The sequence below is a fragment of the Bombyx mandarina genome, chromosome 08 (assembly GCF_030267445.1).
Source record: "Bombyx mandarina strain Sakado chromosome 08, ASM3026744v2".
In the NCBI taxonomy this organism is placed as follows: domain Eukaryota; kingdom Metazoa; phylum Arthropoda; class Insecta; order Lepidoptera; family Bombycidae; genus Bombyx; species Bombyx mandarina.
In genome coordinates this window covers 1,753,857-1,776,024 of record NC_143215.1, presented here as the reverse complement: position 1 = coordinate 1,776,024, position 22,168 = coordinate 1,753,857, and the positions used below count along the sequence as shown (strand labels likewise).

The window sequence follows — 22,168 nt, the reverse complement described above, 5'->3', positions numbered from 1 at the left end:
GAATTTCCCGATATTTTTTTCCCGCGTACCGCTTCAACAAAGCGCGGTATCTCTTCAGTCTCAGGTCCATTAGACGAGCATTCAAACGATGTCCTGTTTTTCTTCGATATGCCCGAAGCCCTAAGTCTTCATTTAACACCCTTTTCACCGTGGTTCTGCTTAACCCCATCTGAAGGGCCAACAGTTTCTGCTTACGTTTGGGATTTCTTTGAAATCGCGCCTTCACAGCTTTTATCACTGCTGGAGTCCTAACAGACCGAGGGCGACCACTTCTTGACCTGTCATCTACACTAGAGTCTTCATTGTATCGTTTGATGGTACGATAAACGAATCTTTTGGTTATATTCAAATTTTTCAGTATGTTAAAAATTTGAATTGGCGCGTAACCGCAACGATGCAACGCAATAACTGCAACACGGTCTTCTTTAAGCGTCCACTCCATATTTAAAAATGAGTAAAATTCTAAAAGTATACTATTTTTATTTTCATGAACAATTCAAAATTCGAATTCAATAAACTTTTTTGTAGCCAGCATTCTAAAAGAAAAGTTTTTACTGTGTGACAATACTTATGACCTGACTAGGTATTACCGTTCATTTACTTGCGTTATGCTTACAACGTTAGGTTACAAACGGTAAGACTCCCCCCGCACTAGCCAACCACGCTGTGGCAGTCAGACGAATATATGGCGTTGTATGGGAGTCCGCGCACATAATCATCCCGGAACTCTTGGCTGCGGCAGCCAATACAACGCGCCTGTTGCCGCCAGAGCGAGTGTTGGCGAATGTATGAGGCTGATGTCAGTCCCCGCGCACTTGCTGTAGCAGGCAAATCCATATTCGTTTTGCCAAATGTTGTTATATGACACAGCATGCATTAAAAAAACGGTATGAAAATCTTTACAATCGTTATAGAATAAGCCTTGTTGGTTGCTTGGGTTTCTTCAATAAAACTTCCACAATCGATTTTGTGCTTGTATTTCCTTTATACAGTGTTTTTTCTGAATTTTACGTTGCGAACAAGTTAACTTGGCACGGCCATTAATTGAAGTGTTTTTAAAATTGTGTCGGTGAACATAAATAAAATTTCAATATTGCTCAGTAAAATTTCGTAGGCGTTAACAAGCCTTTTGAGTGCCTTTCTAGAAAAAGAGGATGATTCTAGTCAGTTTCTTTTCTTTGATTTGCCTATTTTTAAGAGATAAAGTCCAAATCGCTCGACGAAAAAATCATAAATGGGCGTAAATTGGCTTCTATAACTGGCTGTTCAAATGTTTCGGTTGCCGCAGCCAGGCTGCCTAGTGCGCGGGGAGCCTTAGGCAGTTATTTCTTTCTAGCTAATTCTTTTTGTACACGTTTTTAACGGGTTTTTTTAATAGTTTCTTACGTAAAAATATTAGTAAATTTTTTGTTGATAAAATTTGCACGCCCTGTACTGGTTTGTGGTAGGGCATCTTATGAGTCCGCTCGGGCAGGAACCACCACTCTGCCTATTTCTGCCGTGAAGCAGTAATGCGTTTCGGATTGCAAGATGGTACAGCCGTAGTACACTAGACTGAGACCACGTGTGATAAAGTGAATGGAGGCAGTCGTATTGTAAGGTCTATGGACCCCGATAACCATTTAATATCCGGTGTGCCCTGAACTACGACCTCGCCAAACCGCCTATGCCAATAAAAATAACGAACTCCCAAGTTATGATTATGGTTTATATCTTGCAAGTACTTCACAGCTCATCTTAAGCTACAACAGAATAATTGAACCATGTAAATATGTACATGCCTATCTTACATATCTAATAAATAAATTCAAGAAAGTTGTTTAATAAAAACTCAAGTATTAAAGTAATATTTATTATCATCACGAATACTTAAAAATGTGACGATGCGATTGAAAACACATATCTAAATAATAAAAGTATTAAGAATTGAAAACAAAACGCACGTTCAATTAGTATACAAACAGCACGTCAGAACGTAAGGATTATTAAGAATGAAATATTGCATATAAATATGAACAATACAGTAAAACGTTTATTATTGTTTAAATATTCGCTATAAAATCTGCTGAAATAGTGCATCTCGATGCTCTGAACGTATTGTATGATATGAATTTGCTATGGGATATATGGTACAGCTTAGCCTTTTAAGGCTTTCCAGTGTTGAAGCGTTCGTAGGTTGTCTGGTAAGACTATTAGTGACGAAACTGTGGTGCATTAGTGGATCCCGTTCACGAACAAATGTATATATGGCGTGTAAATGCTACTCAACGTTTTTTGCTTTTTTCTCACACCAAATACGTATCTACTAGCCTTTTTTTTAACGCTGGGGAATCGATTTACGGATACCCGGTCGAGGGGGTAACAGACCCGGTTATGTCGGACTCCGGCCCCTCCTGATGGATGGCGGAATAGCGGCATCGCTCTATACGATTAAACCAGCCGTCTTACCCTATAGGTCACGGCTTATACGCCTTGTACTGTTCTCCGAGAGATGTTCTAGTGGCTGGTAGACGCGCTTCCTGCTGTATCTGCATGGCGATACATGCTGTCAATCCAAACCATACTTTATTGTAGTTGAAATAAGAGGGCAACTCTACTGTGTACGAACAGTTTCAGCACGAACTGGTCTAGTTTATTTGAACAGAGGTTCTTGACTTGGGACTAAAAGTTTACTCTCCGAGAAGTAAGTAATTTGTTGCCTGAGGTCCGGCAGTAGCAAAATGTTAAGAGGGCTTCTTATTGCTCCTCGGAGTACCTGCCGACTCGATTAGCCCGACTTGTGCAAATTGCACTACTTGCACGTTATTGAAATGCAGAGGGAAAACCGTAATGGAACCGGTTAAAACTGATTATTGTGAAACTTCAGCATCAATGGTTATCGTATTAGAGTAGAAGTAGTTATTGGCCTATTCGGTATTCCTTCCATCCAAAAGCTAGAGAATCCTGGTGAAACTTGAAAGGCCTCCGGGCCACCAGTAGTCCTTCCTTCAGACAAAAAAGCTAGCGCTTCATTTGCTAACTCCCGCGATTTCATAAATGTCCTCTATTATCTGCCAAACCCCGCTTTGGAAATGGCCTCCCTATACCTTACGTGAATTTATACCAAAACCAAAATACACAACAACCAAATTATGTGTTGTGTTAGTAACTCGATAACAAATCAAATATGAATGGAAACAAATATCTGTTAGCGTTCCTTCCCCATACGAAGTCAAAGTGGTTAATTTTATTTGGTTTCAATACTCTGTATTCCACTACATTATTCAACTCATCTCGTAGTCTCTTTGTGTCCTTCACAACGACTATTTTGTCGTTATTTCCCGCAAAAATAGCTACTTTCATGGTCACCGCACTGATATTATACGCCGGAGGTACCTTGGCTCCGTATACACGAAGATTTTCTTTGACTCCGGCATCATAACGTGCGAAACGTTTGTATTTACCCGACTGCGCCAAGTGAATGAAGTTTTTCCTTGAGGTACCACTGGCAACATGACCTATAACGACCGGCAAAAATTCACGCTCTAGTTCTGCCCTATCGTAGCCACCTATGTAAAATATAATCAATTCAGCGCATAAAATATATCCAGGCAGACCAATCGGACAAACTTTTCGTAAAATTTGAAAGAGGATATTTGAATCCGCAAGTATTTCCTCTTGCCCAGTACCTTTCAACAAATAGTTAATAAGGGGAGATAGCACAGCCAGTATTCTTGTCGGCAGTTTAATATTGTCAAGGTGAGCAGCCGGTGCTAACGAAATGAAAATCCTGATTTTTTTGTTATATTGTGGCAACATTGACGTCATTGCAAAGAAAATATTGTTGCCCAGGGAATGACCGATACCATAGATCCGTGTCTGGCCGGTGTGACCCAGGATGTAGTCGATAGTCGCAGGTAGATCGTACAACGCCATTTCGTGGTAACTGAAGTTCCAAAATTCAGGGTCTTTGTCGGGATCCAGAGTAACGTGTCTCCGGGAATGTTTGTTTCCTCTCATGTTTCCCACCCACACGTCGTAGCCAGTGTTCGCGAGAGATATGGCCATTGATCTGTTGCCTCTGATCACAAAAGTATCGGCAGAATCGAAGATGCCGTGCATCATGAGCACCGGCCGTTTCTTATCTCCCGGTAAATGAAATAACTTGGTGATATAACCATCCTCTGACTCGATGTAATGCTCTTCGCACGGATGCCCGTACTTCTTGGCGAGACCGTTGAAATCAAGGTTAGCGTCTTCGGGTACTTCAATGGACACTAAATTCCCTACCGGATCCAAACCGTACGATTTTACGAAATCGTTTTGTTCAATGGCAATGTCTCCTGGAATGCTTTCCAAGATCGGTGAGTCTATAAGTGAATTAAAAACTTTATTTAAAGAGGCAATTTTAAAAATCAGACTCGGAAATATCATGGTTAGAAACTGTTACGCTCGCGTATCGACTGAAGCCGATATAAGAAATGATGCGGTTTTACAGTGAAGCGGTTATACGAGTGTGAACTCTGTAAAACTTGTCTGTTTTCTTTTATTGTCAATTTAAGTCACCTACTATTATTTGTTTTTTATGCTCACTCTGACACATGTGGTGTTAAATAAAGAGTTATATTATTATCTTTTTGTTAGCTGCGCTTGTATGAATGCGTCTTACGGAATCGTCGGAAGTCGTCGTGGCCTAAAGGATAAGATGTCCAGTGCATTCGTGTTGAAGCGATGCACCGGTGTTCGAATCCCGCAGGCGGGTACCAATTTTTCTAATGAAATATGTACTCAACAAATGTTCACGATTGACTTCCACGGTGAAGGAATAACATCGTGTAATAAAAATCAAACCCGCAAAATTATAATTTGCGTAATTACTGGTGGTAGGACCTCTTGTGAGTCCGCGTGGATAGGTACCACCGCCCTGCTTATTTCTGCCGTGAAGCAGTAATGCGTTTCGGTTTGAAGGGTGGGGTAGCCGTTGTAACTATACTGAAATTTTAGAACTTGTATCTCAAGGTGGGTGGCGCGTCTACGTTGTAGATGTCTATGGGCTCCAGTAACCACTTAAAATCAGGTGGGCTGTGAGCTCGTCTAACCATCTACGCAATAAAAAAAAAAAAAAAAAAAAAAAAAACTTTGAATTTCCCCCCACTTCAAAGCGTCGGAATAAATTTAAATTTATTTAGCCCCAAGAGCCAATAACAGTAGCAGCATATTAAGGGATAGGCGATTTTTAATATCCAAGGAGACAAGGTTTTGGGTGAGGTACAAGTTTGAGATGCGTACTAAGACGTGCATTGCTAACCTATTCTAAGCTATAGCTACCAAAGCTTTAGCTAGCCGAACAAAAAGTTTGATATTTTTTTTAAGATATGGAGATTTCTATCGCGAAGTCAGTCTAAGTGATTTATTAAAATTAAAAACGAAAAAAACGAACATTTTTAAAAATATGAAATAATTTATAAAAAATTTTTTTTTTGTAGAACTTTGTCAATCAATACGTCCGATCAAACCTGTAAAAGCTTAGATACTAAACCTGTATGAGGTTTCGCATTATCTCGTTGGAATATTACACCTAATCTGTTGCTCAATTCTGTCCTATTCTGCTTAAGTTTATCTTTCTATTTTCGAGCTGCTCCAGCTAATTACGGTATACTTCAAAATCAAACGTTATATCGTCCGGTAAAGGAAAAGCGATTCTTTTCATTCACCGCCACACTTCATCTTTTTTGATAAATAATGTTTTCGAATTGATTAATTCAATAACCAGTTTGGGTTTCATATTTAACGACCTCTGGACATTATTGTGAACGATCTTGTTCCCACTGATGATGCGCTTCAAAATTGTATCATTCGCTGTTTTGAAGGTTTTGACGGCTGTTTTGAAGGTTTACTGGTGGTAGGACCTCTTGTGAGTCCGCACCGGTAGGTACCACCACCCCGCCTATTTCTGCCGTGAAGCAGTAATGCGTTTCGGTTTGAAGGGTGGGGCAGCCGTTGTTACTATACTTGAGACCTTAGAACTTATATCTCAAAGTGGGTGGTGCATTTACGTCGTAGATGTCTATGTGCTCCAGTAACCACTTAACACCAGGTGGGCTGTGCGCTCGTCCACCCATCTAAGCAATAAAAAAAGGCCTTTATTGGCGTCAATTGGCCTTGTGAAATGTGACTCATCTTCAACATCAAATCTAAGCTGCTAAGGAAATGATAGATCAAAAAAGATTACAATGTTTCTTTCAAATACCCGCTATTAACACGTTAACAGACACGTAGGTCACCGGTGCCCTACGCTGCGCACTGAAGTGACTATGTCGAATTCTCTCTTCGATCTTGTTACTGAGGCGCTGGAATATCTAGTAGACTCTGGGAAAGACTATTCGGCGGATACTGTACTAACCGCTGCTTTATGCAGAAGGATTGTTTAATAGGCAAAATTTTCTTTTTGGAAAAGAAAAAAGAATTTGGCAACATCTGCAGACTTAGGATCAATTTTAAAACTGTAGCACCATATGCACCATCTTCTAATTGCTGGTAAGTATGCTGACAAAGTGGATTGACATCAGCTAATTTTCAATCAATCTTCTCCTGTGTAGACCAGTCTATTATTTGTACAACCTCCCCCCCCCCCCTTCTAAGCTTTCAGGGTTAATGTTTACCCTGTGGAGGAGGTCACGTGTCGTCGTGCCCTCCGGGTTCTTTGGCAGGTTCTAGATTTCGTGCGAGTTATCTAGCGTTCGGGATCTGAGGGCTTGGAAACCCAAATGCTTTCGCTCAGTCTGGGTACACTACCAGGTAGGTTCCCTAGACACTGTTGAAGTGAGTCCGTACACTGGGGAGAAGGTTGAGAGGAGGAATTCCCCATGCTAGTTGCATCCTCTACGGTCTGCTGAAGGTATCCAATCTTGGTCGGCGAATGGGCTTATATCCGGATGACCCCATTTTCGAAAAGCTTTTGTGGTCACTTGTGGTAAAAAGTGCTATTTCGCAGGTTGATTTCCTCGTGATAGCCTGTTGGTTACGATATTGTATCTCCCCGAGAGATTATAAGCTGACAGAGTTATCTTGAGCTTGTGGCTTAGGTTTAAAAGTCGAAAGGTCAACGCTAGTGAAATACTTTCAGATTCATTTTGATTGTTACTACCATTGCAAATAGCTCTTTTGTGGCTGTGCCGTTTCAGTTGTTGAGCTGACCATACACAGGACGTTAATATTTTGTCTAATTGTAACCCCTACCCATGTCCGAATCTTCCGTTGCCAGGAAATGGTTGGTTTTGTGTATCGGCAATGTCTCACATGTGGCTCCGCGTCAGCACTGCATTTAATTGTGAACACATGCAGGATGGCCTGTTTTTTACGGGAGTGTTTTGTCTTGAAACTTCGCAAGAAAATTTGCATGTTAACATAGATTGATGTAACTCCGTCAGAGTTTGAGCTAGGATGTTATTGAGTGGCCTCGCAATTTTCCATCGAATCCCTAGACATGTCATCTCTTGAACCAGTGTACTAATTGATTTTTTGTAAGACTGACTTGGCAGCCTGTAGCAAACCTACATTAATGTCATTCATTCTAAATCATTCACTAGGTTTTAAACCAGTTATAATTTTCATTTACAAAATTCGCTTCCATCGCTGTGCCTGTAAAAACCTTTGTACTTTCTATAAATATCAATAAACACCCAGTAATAGTGATAAAGTGTTTATATTTCACAAGAACCACAAAACCTACAGTCCACTCAGTTAGTTCAACATCAAACACAGCCCAAATAATCCAAGAGCTTCATAGCTTATGTGGCCTGAAGACTCAACTTGGACTTCTTTTGATGGACCAAGAGGGACTTGCGTAGGTGGGCTAACACTCAACTTCCCTTTGCTCGCAAAGTTTCCGTGACCGAGCATGCTATGTAAGCAAAAAGGTGTATTTGTCTTCAAGGACCAAGAGAAAGTCGCGTAGGTACGTTAACGTTTGACTTCCCTATGTACGCAAGGTATCTGCGAAAAACGTTTATTTGTCTTGGTGAAACAAGATCAAGTCGTTTAGGTAAGCTAGCACTCGACTTTGCACGCAATGTCTCCGCGACCGAGCATGCTATGGAAGCAAAAAACGTGTATTTGACTAGGTGAATCAAGAGCAAGTCGTGTGGGTGGGTAGGTTGGCACTCGACTTTCCTTTGCACGCAAGGTCTCCGCGACCGAGCACGCTATACAATGCAAATTGATATGCCAGCCCAGATAATCCAAAAGCTTCACAGCTTCTGCAGGCTGAAGTTTCAACTTGGGTTTGTCTTGGTGTACCAAAAGGAAGTCGTCTAGGTAGACTAGCACTCGAGTTCCCTTTGCACGCAAGGTCTCTGCGACCCAGCATGTTATGGAAGCAAAAAGGTGTGGCGCTGAAGCCAGACCGAAGGGTAGGCATGTCATTTCGTACTAACTCTTAAGAAGGTACCGATTCCTTCCTGAAGGTGCTGATACTGGTTACCTTGGTACTGATTCTCAAGAAGTATGGACGAAATTTTGAGACCGATACTAGATTTTTTTTTTGTGAGAAATGTTCAATTTTATCACCCAGTCCCCTGGTTGGAGAAAGTTTGGTACCGAGGTGTCCGAAAACAGTTAGGTGTTTTATCTTTACGACCTTGTTCAACTCTCGAAGATCGAAAATTGGACGCATTGATCCGTCGCTTTTCTTCCGCAGAAAAAGCTAGTTTTTTTTTTGTTGGTATTTGGTAACCATACATGGTTTACAAATTATTGGAACGAAGTTCCTTACGGCAGGCTTGGAGGGGATAGGGATTTTGCTGCGCGACTGAACTGAAAAAAATGTGATAGTAAAACCGTAAGAAAAAATCCGTGGAAAAAAGTGCGTGTAATAAAACCGTTAAATGATACGTGCGCAGGCGCGACAGTCGTATACACAAGCGAGTAGTGTACAATACCTTTCTCTTTCTCCCTCTTTCTTTTCGTTCTCTCATCCCTTCTCTCTCTATTTTGTAATTATTTCTATTTCTATGTAATTTTATGTTGTCAAACAAAAATAAAGAGACATATTTTGTTATTTTAATTGATAATTTGAATTACGATTTTATTTTTATTTTACGTAATTTATTATTTCCTAAAATACTGAATTTCCTAAATACTTTCCTGTACTTAAATAAAAACTAATCAGCAAAATTTAAGAGAAAAATCAAGAAAACCAACATAAAATTGAGCACGATTTTTTTTTTTGCAAATTGTGTCGATTCTACATTAGCCGAAGGAACTTCGTTCCTACCTGGTGTCCCACGACATCACATAATTAGTTTTTTTATTTAATTTCATCCTAATTGTCAATCAAACCAATCAAGCTTAAAATTAATCCACTTCATCTCATTACGCTTAATCATGTTTCATACTATATATAATATAACAGGATATAATAAGAAAATGTAAGCCTTGGCTTAAAGGTATGGTTACCAGGCCATTTAATGGCCTTCAAATAAAAATGATCTATGGGTCATAAAATTACGAACTAGCGAATCACATTGTCGTATTTATTACGACATATATCCCCGCCTTTGTCCGGATCATTCTGCAAGGACAAAAGTCTAGATGTTAGTATATAGCTTCATTATCGTTTTCCAAAATTTAATGCAAATTTAAGTAATTTTGTGTGATTTGATAACAAAGACACAAACTTTCATATTTATAATATTAGTATAAACTAGGTGATGACCGAGCTTTGCTGCTTTTTTTTTTTTTTTATAACGCCATCTTGTTGTGTCTTTAAAGCGGTTAGTTGCCCTCAATTAAGAAAAATAGTATTATTATTATTCGCCAAGAAGTGTCGGGAAGAGTTGATTATTGAAAACACGAATAAAACAACATTGTCTGAAAATAAATCGTAGCTAGATCGATTTATCGCCCCCGAAATCCCCTGTATACTAAATTTTATGAAAATCGTTGGAGCCGTTTCCGAGATTCAGGTTATATATATTATATATACCAATTCTTGTATTTATATATATACAATAATTGCTCGTTCAAAGGTATAAGATAACATCATACGCATTTTTACATGCCATCATGTTTAACATACAACGCATGTGTCGACATGCTTTGCTATGAGGCGGTTTTTTGTTATGCAAATTAATATAGAAAATAAATTACATGGTATCTAAATAATATTTTATTAAACTTTTCATTTGTGTATGATAGAACCTACGTATTATAAATGAATAAAAGTGTTTTTATTATTTACTAAACTCAATACGTATTATGTTTTGTCTTGAAATCGAAATAAATTACTTTTACATTGATGCCCGATATTTACTCGCTGAATAATTCTGTGTTAACCTTTTGTTATAAGGTTAAATAATATAGTATAAAGTAAAATGAATGAAGAAACCTATATAGTGTAAAACTATTGCCGGAGTCCTTTGGCAACAACTCAAGAATACCGCCACCTGATCCAAGACATAAGACTAAAATTGCAATTGTATTTTTTGGCGGACTTTTCTACCCTTTAAACTGGAACGCATGACTGCTTCGCGGTAAAAAATGGTTGGATGGTGGTACCAATATGCAATAACAATACGCCTCACCACCAGTAAATGCCCGAAGGCGATCGAAATCCACCGGTTTAAGGGCGTCACACACGGCGAATATACTAATATAATATAATATTATTTTATCTTAACATACAATATCGCTCGCATTCTGAAGATTATGAAGATACTGTAATATGAAAATATAGGTATATAATATATTATTTTAACCATGTATGATAATTCATAAAAAATGTATAGCCAGCGATATTGTATGTTAAGGTAAAATATTATAGTATCTTCACTGTGTGTGACGCCCTTAACACTCATAGAAGGCTGCATCCCCTAGTCGCTTTCCACAACATGGGAAGAAATGAAATGCTAATATTCCACACCACAGCAAAATCATATCAAGAGGTGAAAAGCTATTTAGCTTAAGCGACATTTCGCTTTCTTTGTAATGAAAGGCGCGTTTTATTAGGTATCAGCATCAACAGTTCGATGTTTTTAATTGAGCTTCAATTAAGCTTACTCCGTTCAAATATATAGCTGAAGGAATTTTTGTTATGATATTTTTTTTAAATTTAAACTTTGAATGGCTCTCCAGTGTGCTGCCAGTAGTGCGAGTTTTTGACGTGACAACGTCTTATAATTCGATGGAGCCGGCTGCACGCACGAAAAAACATGACTCATGCGGCGTTACCTCGTTTTGAGGCGATGTGAGCGATGAATCTGCGTGGACAGCTGCTATACAATAATACATTTACATGCTTTCGTCAAGTATGAAGTTCAGTGAAAAGTGAATGTGGTGTCAATTGTTTATAGCAACGATAATTGCGATAATTGAAAAATGAAACCATTCCATAAGTATTTTCTTATGATATTGTCACATTCAACTATCGTCAGTAAACCGACTTTACAGACAACCGATTGTTTTAAAGTTCTCGATACCGTAAAAGTTAGCTCATATTTGTATGGAATGGGATCGTTTGCGTACGTTTGCCGCTAGGGGCGCTGTTCCAACTCCATACAAAATTGGGCTAACTTTTACGCTATCGAGAACGTTAAAAAACTCGCACTAAGCACAGTGTATAGTTGAAAAAATATCGCTTAAACCAAATAACCTTACACCCCTCGATATTGATACTCTTAATTACAACACATTCTGATTAATTCTAAATTAGAAGTTATATTGCTCCAAGGCTCGAAGTATGTGCGGGAAAATATATTTATCCATATTTTTGGCCCATATAAAATCTAAATGGTTGAATTCGTCGCGTTCGATGATGCGAAATTCAACAACGTTAGAGAACTCATTCCGCAGCTCTTCGACGTCCTCCACTGTTGACAACCTGTCGTTTTTCGATACGTACAGAACAATTTTCATCTTGACCTTATCCAAATCATATTTCGATGGCGAAGTCGCGTTGTAGACCTCAAGGTTCCTCTCCGGCCCGTAATCGAATCGATTGAAACCGCGCCTCAATTGGAGTAAATGCTGGGCATTCTTTTTCGAAATGCTATTCGGTACGTAATGCTTTAATTTATAATAGAATTTCGGTTCGCATTCGTCCTCATCGTAACCAACCAATTCGAATAAGAACTGAGAGCAGATCTTGTAGCCGGTCAGCTGACTCCAGCAAATCGCGTCGATCATAGCTCGTTCTCCTGATCGTGGACCAAAAATTTCTTCCTTGCCCATAGCATTGATAATGTTACTCAGACGTGATTCGTTTTCGAAGAGCCTGGTCACTGGATTTTTGATGTGATAAAAGTGTGCTATCGGCGCAAGGGAAATTAGTACCTTAATTTTCTCGTTGTATTCTGGCTTGATAGATCCCATTACGTAGAAGACCGTTCCTCCTTGCGAGTATCCTATCGTCTGTAACTTTGCTTGTCCGGTCTTCTCCAAGATGAAGTCTATGAACGCGGGCATGTCGTAGTAACCGATTTCTTCGAAGCTGTAATCCCAGAACTTGTCGTCACGATCTGGATCTACAGTGACATGTTTCCTGCTGTATTTAGTTCCTCTATAGTTGCAGACCCACACGTCGTAGCCAGCCTCAGCTAGAGCGTAAGCCAGCGACTTCTTACCCCTTAAGATGAACGAATCCCCAGAACCAAAACAGCCGTGCACAAGCAATACCGGTCGATTGACGTCACCGGGAATACGGAAGAGAGTTAAAATGTAACCATCCTCCGTTACAACTTGATACTCTTCGCATTCCTTACCGTATTTAATGACCAGGTCCTTGAAGGTGGAATCCTTGTTTTCGTTTACATTTAGATTAAATAGATATTCTAGGAAGGACACTGCTGATGCCAAGTGTAAGCCGATCGATAATATCATGAAGAACGTCCTAAGGCCAATTTTAACCATGATTAATTTTAAGATTAGAACGCACTGATGTTAGTTCATTATTTTAATATCCACTCTGCTATGTAGCAAAACAATTCTTGTATACACTTGATAGGCACGTTGTTTAATGCTGTTTAATAACTTTTAACGATCCATATGAGGCCTGTTAAACTTGGCTACTGGCACTATCTCGTAAGAAAACCGTTACTCGCGTTCTAAAACAACAAAAAAATATATTTTAGAATTCTCGAGCAAATTATTATGTTTGCACAGGTTGCTGTGTGTATCTTCGTGTGACCAACCTTTTGTTCTGGTTAAATGTTTAACATTGAACATCGTATCGTGTGCGGCTTCTAAACAGTGATGCCAATATTACCTTAATTATGTAATATAAACCTTAATTAACTGGAATGAGCGTATATTTTAGAGTAGAGTATACTTTATTGGACATGATATTACCAACATAATAATAGAAAGAGACAAAGCGATTCGAAACAACCGCTGAATAAAATAAGAAAATTTTTAAGTATAATAATATGCTTTGATTTTCGCGAGATTACTTTTACGATTTAATCTCGTTTTAAATTTTTCGGTTTTTTTTTGTTATCGACGGGTGAGATACTATTTGATTATGTTGGCGACATTTTTGAAATTTTACATGAGAGCCATTTAAAAATTAAAATTTAGAAAAAATATCATAACAATAAACTTCTTTAGCTATTTGAATGGGGTAAACTTAATTGAAGTTCAGCTGAAAAACATCATGGTAAACAGTCGATGTCGCCCAAAACACTTCATTACGGATCCTCCCGATCCATTAACGGTGCTTTTAGGTACCACAAGCACCGGTCACCGTCCCCGTCGAACCCGTCGGTTGCGACAAAGGGCTCGACAAGCGAATTAACCCACAGACACAGCCCACTGAGTTTCTCGCCAGATCTTCTCAGTGGATCGCGCTTCCGATCCGGTGGTGGATTCTGCGAAGCACTGCGCTTGCTAGGGTCAGTGTTAGAATTACTCCGGTTTGAGCCCCGTGAGTTCATCTACTAGCTAAGGTTAGGCTGAAATAGCCTCTCAAGGCTATCAGCTTAGGTAGAAAAAAAAAGAGATGGCGATTTTTATTGCGTGATGTTTTACCTTCATAAGTGGATGTCGTTCGTTAGTTAGCACGTGCTAGGAACGTGCTCGTACATACTCGAACGAACATTATCATGTCCTTCTCCCAGTCACGTGGGGTCGGCGCAACATGTTTTCTCCTTCCATACTCCTCTGTCATATACCATTTTCTCACTCCTCTCTTACAGATATCGTCTTTCACGCAATCTATCCATTTCTTAGACGATTAGCGTGGTATGGACATGTGATGCGTAGAGAGAAGATACATGTGACTAGGAGATTAATGGAAATGGTAGTGCAAGGTAGAGGGGGAAGAGGTCGACCGAAGAAGACATGGATGGAGTGTGTGAATGACGATATGAGAGAGAGAGAGGAGTGAGTGTTGAGATGACGGCTGATAGAAGAGAATGGAAGAGAAAAATTAGCTGTGCCGACCCCACCTAGTGGGATAAGGTGGAGAAAAAGAAGAAGACGCAATCTATCCATTACTTCTTAGGTGTACGTCTACCTCTATATCCTTCCACATTCATAGTTAACACTCTCTTACCAATCTCATTGTCATTTCGTCTCATCACATGTCCATACCATCCCAAACTCGAGCGTACTCGAACGAACGTCTTAAGAAAGAATTACAGTCGCATGCGAGGAGCCGTGAGTACAATGTTAACCTTTTCTTCAGATCACGACGCTACTAGACGTGACCTGTGAAAGTTCTCAAAACCGGTCATACATTCACGTTGGGGTGTTACAAGCCCATTGCTTACTTCGGTACTGCCCACTGTCTACTTCGGTACTGCCTATTTTTAACCGACTTCAAAAAAAGTGGAGGTTCTCAATTTGACAGTATGTTTTTTTTTTATGTTTGTTACCTCATAACTTTTGACTGGGTGAATCGATTTTGATGATTGTTTTTTTATTAGAAAGCTGACGCTTCCCGTGTGGTCCCATTTTAATGTAGTCCAGTTCTGACTCAGTCTTAAATTTGCAATAAGTACGTGTGCGACTCAATATCACGCCAACCGATTTCAATGATTATTGTTTTTATTGTATATTAATTTGTTTTGGGATATCTGTTTTTTCTATTTGAAGTCGGTTTTTGTTAAAGCATATCTATTTACAATTATTGTACTACGCTACTGCTCGCTGTATACATTCCGAGACAGCGATCGTTACAATAAAACTCAGCTTTTAGGGCGAGAAGAATTGTTTATTTATTTATTTGTTTGCTAATTACACTTTATGTATTATAATACATTGCCGGATTTAATGGCTAAAACATTCTCTATCACTCATCAAAACTAATCCAGGGAAAATAATGGTAGGTGCATTGAATTCTATCTGCATTTGATACGATATAATAAAAAACTTGTTCTAGATTTTTTAATTACTAGCGGCCCGTTCCGTCTCCACTCGGGTCTTTAATAAAAATTTCAACGATACTTGATGTTGTTTTATTTTTTAAAATAAAAGAACACTTATTGCGGCATAACTATAACAGTTAGACATATGCTGTCGCGACACCTTTTGTAAATAATAATGTGTTCTACAAAGTCGTAGTACATTATTTTATACTATCATCAACAGTTTTCGCAGGGCACGCGATGTAAAGAATATTTTAGGTAATCTTTTTACACCTTGGTTTACATCATTGAAGTTTTAGTAAGGATCCCAATTTTTTTTCCAAATCCTAAAAATTATAGCCTATATCACTCGGGAATAGTGCAGCTTCCAAACAGTGAAAGAATTTTTCAAATCGGTTCAGTAATTTCGGAGCCTATTCAATACAAACAAACAAACAAATCTTTTCTCTTTATAATATTAGTATAGATAGTATAGATAACAAATATAGCTCATGCAAATGGGTTCTTTAAAAAAACTTACATTACTGATACTGTTCTAGAAATTTCAAAATAAACGGATGTAAGATCAAATACATATCTTCGCCCCACACGAAGTCGTAATGATTCATTGGGCTCCGTTCAACAAACTCATATACGACAACATTAGGCAGTGAATTATTTAACATCACGTTATCTTCGATTGGCGACAGCTTGTCGTTTTTGGCCATGAGAATTGCTACGCTGCAGTTCACTTTGCTCAGATCGTAAGCCGGTGGAAGAGCGTTGCCGTATCTAGCGATGTTCGCCGCCGGACCGTAATCGTATTGGGCGAACCTCCTGCTGTTACTGTTTTGGGCAACGTGCAGGCTGTTCTTAACTGAAGTGCTCACCGGGTAGTAATTTATGACCGTGCGAACGAATCCTCCTTTGAACGTGTCGTCGCTTTGTCCCGCCGTGCTCAGCAGTATGGCTTCGCACAATTCACCACCGAACGGTCGGAGACTGCAAAGCAATTCTACGATGAGTCTCGTAGTTCTATCAAACAGCTCGTACTGGTTTAATGCCTTGAATATTACCTCCAAAACGGGCGCGATTAGAATCAATAATCTAACTGGAGGTCGTATGTTTTGAGCGTATGATAAAGGCCCTAGTGTTATTAGGGGTCGAATCTTTTCATTATACTCGGGGTAAGTGGATAAGAGCACGAAGAATACGGCGCTTCCTTGGGAATGACTTATGACACTCAGTCGATTTTGTTGGGTCTTGTTCAGTATGTAATCGATTTGGGCGGGCAGATCGTACACGCCGACTTCGTGGTACGAAAAATTCCAGTAGGCCGCGACGTCTATATCTGCGTTCAGCGTCACGTGGTCGCGGGAGTATTCATTCCCCCTCATGTTCCCGGCCCACACGTCATATCCGGCTTTGGCCACGGTTACCAACATAGATGTGTTCCTTCGTACTATGAACGTACGTGAGGAATCTCCGAATCCGTGCATAAAAAAAATCGGCCTGGTTTTGTTGCCCGGTATATTGAAGAGGGTGAGTATGTAACCGTCTTTTGTTGTGATCCTGTGAGCAACGCAATCGTATCCGAGAGCTTCAGCTATTGATGAAAAGCTTGGTACGGTCCCGGACGAGTCTTCCGTGGCTACACCGCGCTTAAATGTTAGGAATACGAGAGCACTTATTAATTTGAATGTTTTGAACGACATTATTGTTGAATCTCGAACAGCTTAGTGAAAATTTTAGTGCCGAATTGGCCATAATATATACGCATAAATATTATTATAGTCGCGAGGAGCTGGGAGATAAGATCCTGAATTTAAATTTTTTATCAGAATTGTCACAGTTTCGAAGTCGACATTGTCAAATTATTTACTGAACTAGTCGCAGTTCGCGATTTCACTTCGCCTTTTAAAATAATATTTTTTTGTAACTCAAGATAAGTCACCCATTTATCAATAACTAACAAAAAATACACAATTTACCTAATAAAAAATACAAATTCGAATAGGTATAGTTTATTAAAAATCGAAATAAGATAAAATTTTACCAACACACAAAGAGCCGTGTAAACTACATACCTAAATAATAAATTTACGCAAATCATTCTACGGCCTTATAATGCCTGGATCCTTGTTAACAATATTCTAAACCCTAAGGATACACCAAAAGTTTTGCCCAAGTCACATTACAATAATACAGATTAAATAAATTTCAAATGCTTTTTCATTCGTTCAAATCATACACGAAAACATTCCGATAGTTAGTCTGATTGGATGCCTTCTATCAGCTACTTTAAAACGATCAAACCTCTCATAAAATCTTTTAATTCTTAAGATAATAATGACCCTGCACGGTATCTCTGTTTACCAGTACTGTTGCATTGAACGTATCTCTCTCTGTTTCGGGCGTCTCCACATTATAATTCTTTCCTCAACTGGTATCAAGCAAAATCTAAGCAATAAAAAAAAATTACTGATTGGAATTTATGACTTATAGTTAATATTATTACTATCACTTAGGAAACTAACATTAACTCGTTCACTTCTTGGCCGATCAGTAGCTAGCTGGACATTGGAAGCAAGAATGGAACTGTTTATGAAACTGTTTATCGAAATATTGTCGTTTGGTTGTTAAACTAGACATTAAAGTCGCATCAATCACGGACAAAATGACGGAAAATTGCCTTAGATGGTATGGCCATATCATGAGACGAGACGAAGACCATGTAGTGAAAATCGCATTAAGCTTGCCCGAACAAAAGAGAGGTAGAAGCCGCCCGCCATCGACCTGGTCGTCAAACATCGAAAGAGACCTTAAGAAAGTCTCATTGCCAAAGCCGACAACACAGGACAGATCAACCTGGCGCCGTAGAGTGAGGAGACCCGACCCCAGATAATGGGAACAGGGACGGAAGAAGAAGAAGAAGAAGGTTGTTAAACTAGGCCAGCCTTTCCCAAAGTGGGCGATAACGCCCCTTGTGGGCGCTGCAGGCCTAAAGGGGGACGGTAAGACATCCAGAAAAAAAATAGGGGCGTTGTGTAGAGGCTTGGGAGCTGATTTGTGATTTCATCTAGGAGGACTCTTAGACACCGTATGAGTTCTCGCTATAGTGGTTTTTAAGTAGGTTAAAAAAAGGGGGGCGCTAAAAAATAATTTATCCTCAAAGTGGGCAGTAGACAAAATGAGCTTGGGAACCCCTGAACTAGACATAACGGTCCAGCAGTCGAAATCTCCCAGAAGTGGACACAGCAGAAAGTTGACAATAATTTTAACGCTGCTCATGTTGACTAACCCTCTGGTTGCCTAAGCGCTCCTGTATGTCGGAATTCGCAAACCCTCATAATTCCATAGAAGAGACCAGCGCCGTCCGCTAGGTCAATGCTCTTAATGAAAATCTATGGTTAAAAATGAGCTGACGTCATTTTTATCCATTGTTAAATAGCTATTTATATGTATCAAATATTTTTATCAGTTCAATTAAAATTTGCCATGTTGTTTTAGAACGTTTCTTCTAATAATTGATTACGGTAATTACTAGCTTCAATTAATAAATAAAATAAATCAGCCGGTCTTCTGTAATGCAAACCTGTTTCTTGTTATTCTCTAGTAATATCTACTAATTGTATGTGTGTTGAAATTGAACATTTTTAGGAAATTTTTTTCTGTCCTAGTCCATCCGTGGCCGGAAAAATAATGAAGTATGCGTATCGTCGAATGTAAAGAATAAAAATAATAAATACCAAAAATAGTCTTAAATCTGTCGTGAAAATCGGAAAAAAACCTAAATTTTCTCCGTTATACATGTTTAGAAACGAGATAGCGGTACTTGTACTAGGCTGCACTAAAAGTATCGGGAATGGAATATTTCCACTGTCCCTGTCATATTAAAGTCTTTTTAATTGAAAACTCCTTGGTTTTAAAAATCGAATACCATTTATTTATTTAAAAAAAAGATTCTCGGTCTTGTCACGAGGTTTTGTCAAACTTGTTTAGTCGTTGAGAAAATAGAATTGACTCGAGAAAATTCAAGAGCGATGATTTATTATGACTTTCGAAGTGGTTTAACACAAAAACAGTGTGTTGACCGGATGATTTCTGCATTTGGTGATGAAGCCCCATCCAAAACCACAATTTATCGCTGGTTTGCTGAGTTTCAACGTGGACGTGTCAAGCTCAGTGATGATCCCCGTCAAGGTCGTCCAAAAACTGCAGTCAGCCAAGAAAACGTTGATGCTGTGCGTAAGCTGATTGAGGAAGATCGACATGTGATATACCGCGAAATTCAGGCAACTTTAGACATTGGCATGAGTCAAATACAAATAATCTTGCATGAACAATTAGGTGTAAAAAAGTTGTTTTCCCGATGGATACCGCATTCGCTCTGTGAAGAGCAAAAAGCGGCTCGCGTTACTTGGTGCGTCAGAACTCTCGAAAGATTCCACGCAGGATCCTCAAATGCTGTATACAACATTGTATCAGGTGACGAATCCTGGATATACGTGTACGAACCCGAAACAAAAAACCAGTCACGAGTTTGGGTGTTCGAAAATGAATTAAAGCCAACAAAAATTGTTCGTTCACGGAGTGTTGCAAAAAAAATGGTGGCCACGTTTGTCTCCAAAACCGGCCATGTTACGACTATTCCTCTTGAGGGACAAAGAACGGTTAATGCAGAATGGTATGCTAGCATTTGTTTGCCACAGGTCGTTTCTGAACTCCGTAAAGAGAACTGCAACCGCCGCATCATCCTTCATCACGACAATGCGAGTTCTCACACCGCGCACAGAACAAAAGAGTTTTTAGAGCAAGAAAACATAGAATCATTAGACCATCCGCCGTACAGCCCCGACCTAAGCCCTAATGATTTCTATACTTTCCCCTTAAATAAAGAATAAATTGCGTGGACAGAGATTTTCATCACCTGAAGAAGCTGTGGACGCCTACAAAACGGCCATTTTGGAGACCCCAACTTCCGAATGGAATGGTTGCTTCAATGATTGGTTCCATCGTATGGAAAAATGTGTCTCTAGGATCTCTTGTGAGTCCGCACGGGTAGATACCACCATCCTGCCTATTTCTGCCGAGAAGCAGTAATGCGTTTCGGTTCGAAGGGTAGGGCAGCCGTTGTAACTATACTTGAGACCTTAGAACTTATATTTCAAGGTGGGTTGCGGTATTTCCGTTGTAGATCCCTATGGGCTCCATTAACATTAAAAAAAAAACAGTACGTGGGGTCGTCGCAGCGCGTCCTATTATCATGCTTGCTGCAAAAGGTTTTGGACGTCAAACTTCCTTGGGTTATATCTCCCAGTATCTCCATTCATCCATCATCTCGATCAACGGCATATCTTTTGCAACGTGCCATAGGAACAAAAGACTCTTCTTCTCTTGATGAAAGAAAAGACTTTTCTGTTTCTTTTTTTGGTGTTTCTTCTACGACATCCTATTTGGATCTATGATTTGAATTTCAAATACCAAAAGATATAAATATCACATTTTACTCGTATTTCTATGTAGTTTCATACATTAGACTAAAGTAATTAATGAAAATAATGCATTGTGTGATTGTATTCACGCCATGGCTAATTTACAGCTACTTCGCTACACACTATAGAACAGGGGTGGCCAGCTTGATTAAAACCAAGATCTACTGTTTACTGACGTAACACTCTACAACCTACTAATGACATTTCTTGAAATCTAATGAAACAATTTAGTTCGGTATACAAATAAGTAGTATATTTTCTTTTATTAAAAAGATCGCGATAGAGCTGAAATCATTACATAATATAAAACAAAGTCGCTTTCTCTGTCCCTATATCCCTATGTATGCTTAAATCTTTAAAACTACGCAACGGATTTTGATGAGGTTTTTTTTAATAGATAGAGTGATTGAAGAGGAAGGTTTAAAATCGACGCTTGAAAGGCAAACGTGACTAAGCGACAATGCGTGAACTTTAGACTAATTTAAAGTTAAAATACCTGAAAAAATATATATTTTAACGAATCTAGCTGTAGGATTGAAATGATTTTAATAGACCTAGAAATATATATTTTTTGCGCATCAAATATGGTTATTGCCTATCATTTATTTACAAAGCAGTTATTGTCGCTTAGTCACGTTTGCCTTTCAAGCGTCGAATTATGTATAATAACATCCATTAAATAGTGGAGAAATCAATAATAAATTACCGTTTCCGAAGCGAAGCGAGAGCGGGTCGCTAGTTATATGTATAATATAATAAAGGAGAACTATTGTGTGGAAGAGAGGATAAATAATGTGACGTAATGGTCATTAACAAATGATACAAGATGAAGATGACGCGTGCAGCAATTGGTGATTACGTTGCGTAGTCTGTTCTATGTATTTAATTTTTTTTGTCTTGCCACGATCGACCGGTCGATCGCGATCTGCCGGTAAGCCACCCCTGATCTAGACAAACGTTAGACAAATTCGATATGCCTTAGACGAAGTTTTTTGAGAGCTCTATATATATTTGGCACTTGAATAAGGATCATAGTAGAGGCTAGATGACATTGCCAGAGCTTCCGTAGGGCGATCGAGGCGTCTCTGGCGACGATGACGATGTCTCCGCCTACTCCTCCGCCCATGGACTCCGACCCTGAGCTGCAGGAGGCGCTGGCTCTGTCTGCGAAGGAACAAGCCACAAGAGCTCAGCAATTGGAGGCAGAACAGCGGGCGCTCGATGAAGTTCTACGTCTCTCGCTAATAGACAAGTAACAAGACAACTGGTGAGTTCATTTTATAATTTACATTTTGTTAATACGCTTTTATAATAGTCGTCGTGGCCTAAAAGATAAGACGTCCGGTGCATTCG

General features: G+C 39.2%; 4 protein-coding genes across 4 annotated transcripts in view; 1 reads left to right on the top strand and 3 right to left on the bottom strand.

Annotated features, from left to right (window-relative positions):
* The window catches only part of LOC114244944 (ankyrin repeat domain-containing protein 13B), a 199,528-nt gene that overhangs the window by 30,630 nt on the left and 146,730 nt on the right, over nt 1-22,168 (top strand). The window contains exon 11 of the mRNA XM_089729395.1: nt 21,885-22,082. Within this exon, the coding sequence (XP_089585521.1) occupies nt 21,885-22,071 (187 nt within the window). The 3' untranslated portion in view covers nt 22,072-22,082. The remainder of the gene's footprint in view (nt 1-21,884; nt 22,083-22,168) is intronic.
* On the bottom strand, nt 1,839-7,091 carry LOC114244946 (lipase 1). The gene has a single exon (XM_089729398.1). The coding sequence runs from the start codon at nt 4,411-4,413 to the stop codon at nt 3,142-3,144; it is 1,272 nt and encodes a 423-aa protein (XP_089585524.1). The 5' UTR covers nt 4,414-7,091; the 3' UTR covers nt 1,839-3,141.
* On the bottom strand, nt 10,130-13,080 carry LOC114244947 (lipase 1). The gene has a single exon (XM_028176912.2). The coding sequence runs from the start codon at nt 12,883-12,885 to the stop codon at nt 11,686-11,688; it is 1,200 nt and encodes a 399-aa protein (XP_028032713.2). The 5' UTR covers nt 12,886-13,080; the 3' UTR covers nt 10,130-11,685.
* LOC114244948 (lipase 1-like) lies at nt 15,696-17,035 on the bottom strand. The gene has a single exon (XM_028176913.2). The coding sequence runs from the start codon at nt 17,033-17,035 to the stop codon at nt 15,863-15,865; it is 1,173 nt and encodes a 390-aa protein (XP_028032714.2). The 3' UTR covers nt 15,696-15,862.

Coding starts and splice junctions, on each gene's coding strand:
- LOC114244946 (XM_089729398.1), bottom strand. CDS start 4,413: ATGATATTTCCGAGTCTGATTTTTAAAATTGCCTCTTTAAATAAAGTT.
- LOC114244947 (XM_028176912.2), bottom strand. CDS start 12,885: ATGGTTAAAATTGGCCTTAGGACGTTCTTCATGATATTATCGATCGGC.
- LOC114244948 (XM_028176913.2), bottom strand. CDS start 17,035: ATGTCGTTCAAAACATTCAAATTAATAAGTGCTCTCGTATTCCTAACA.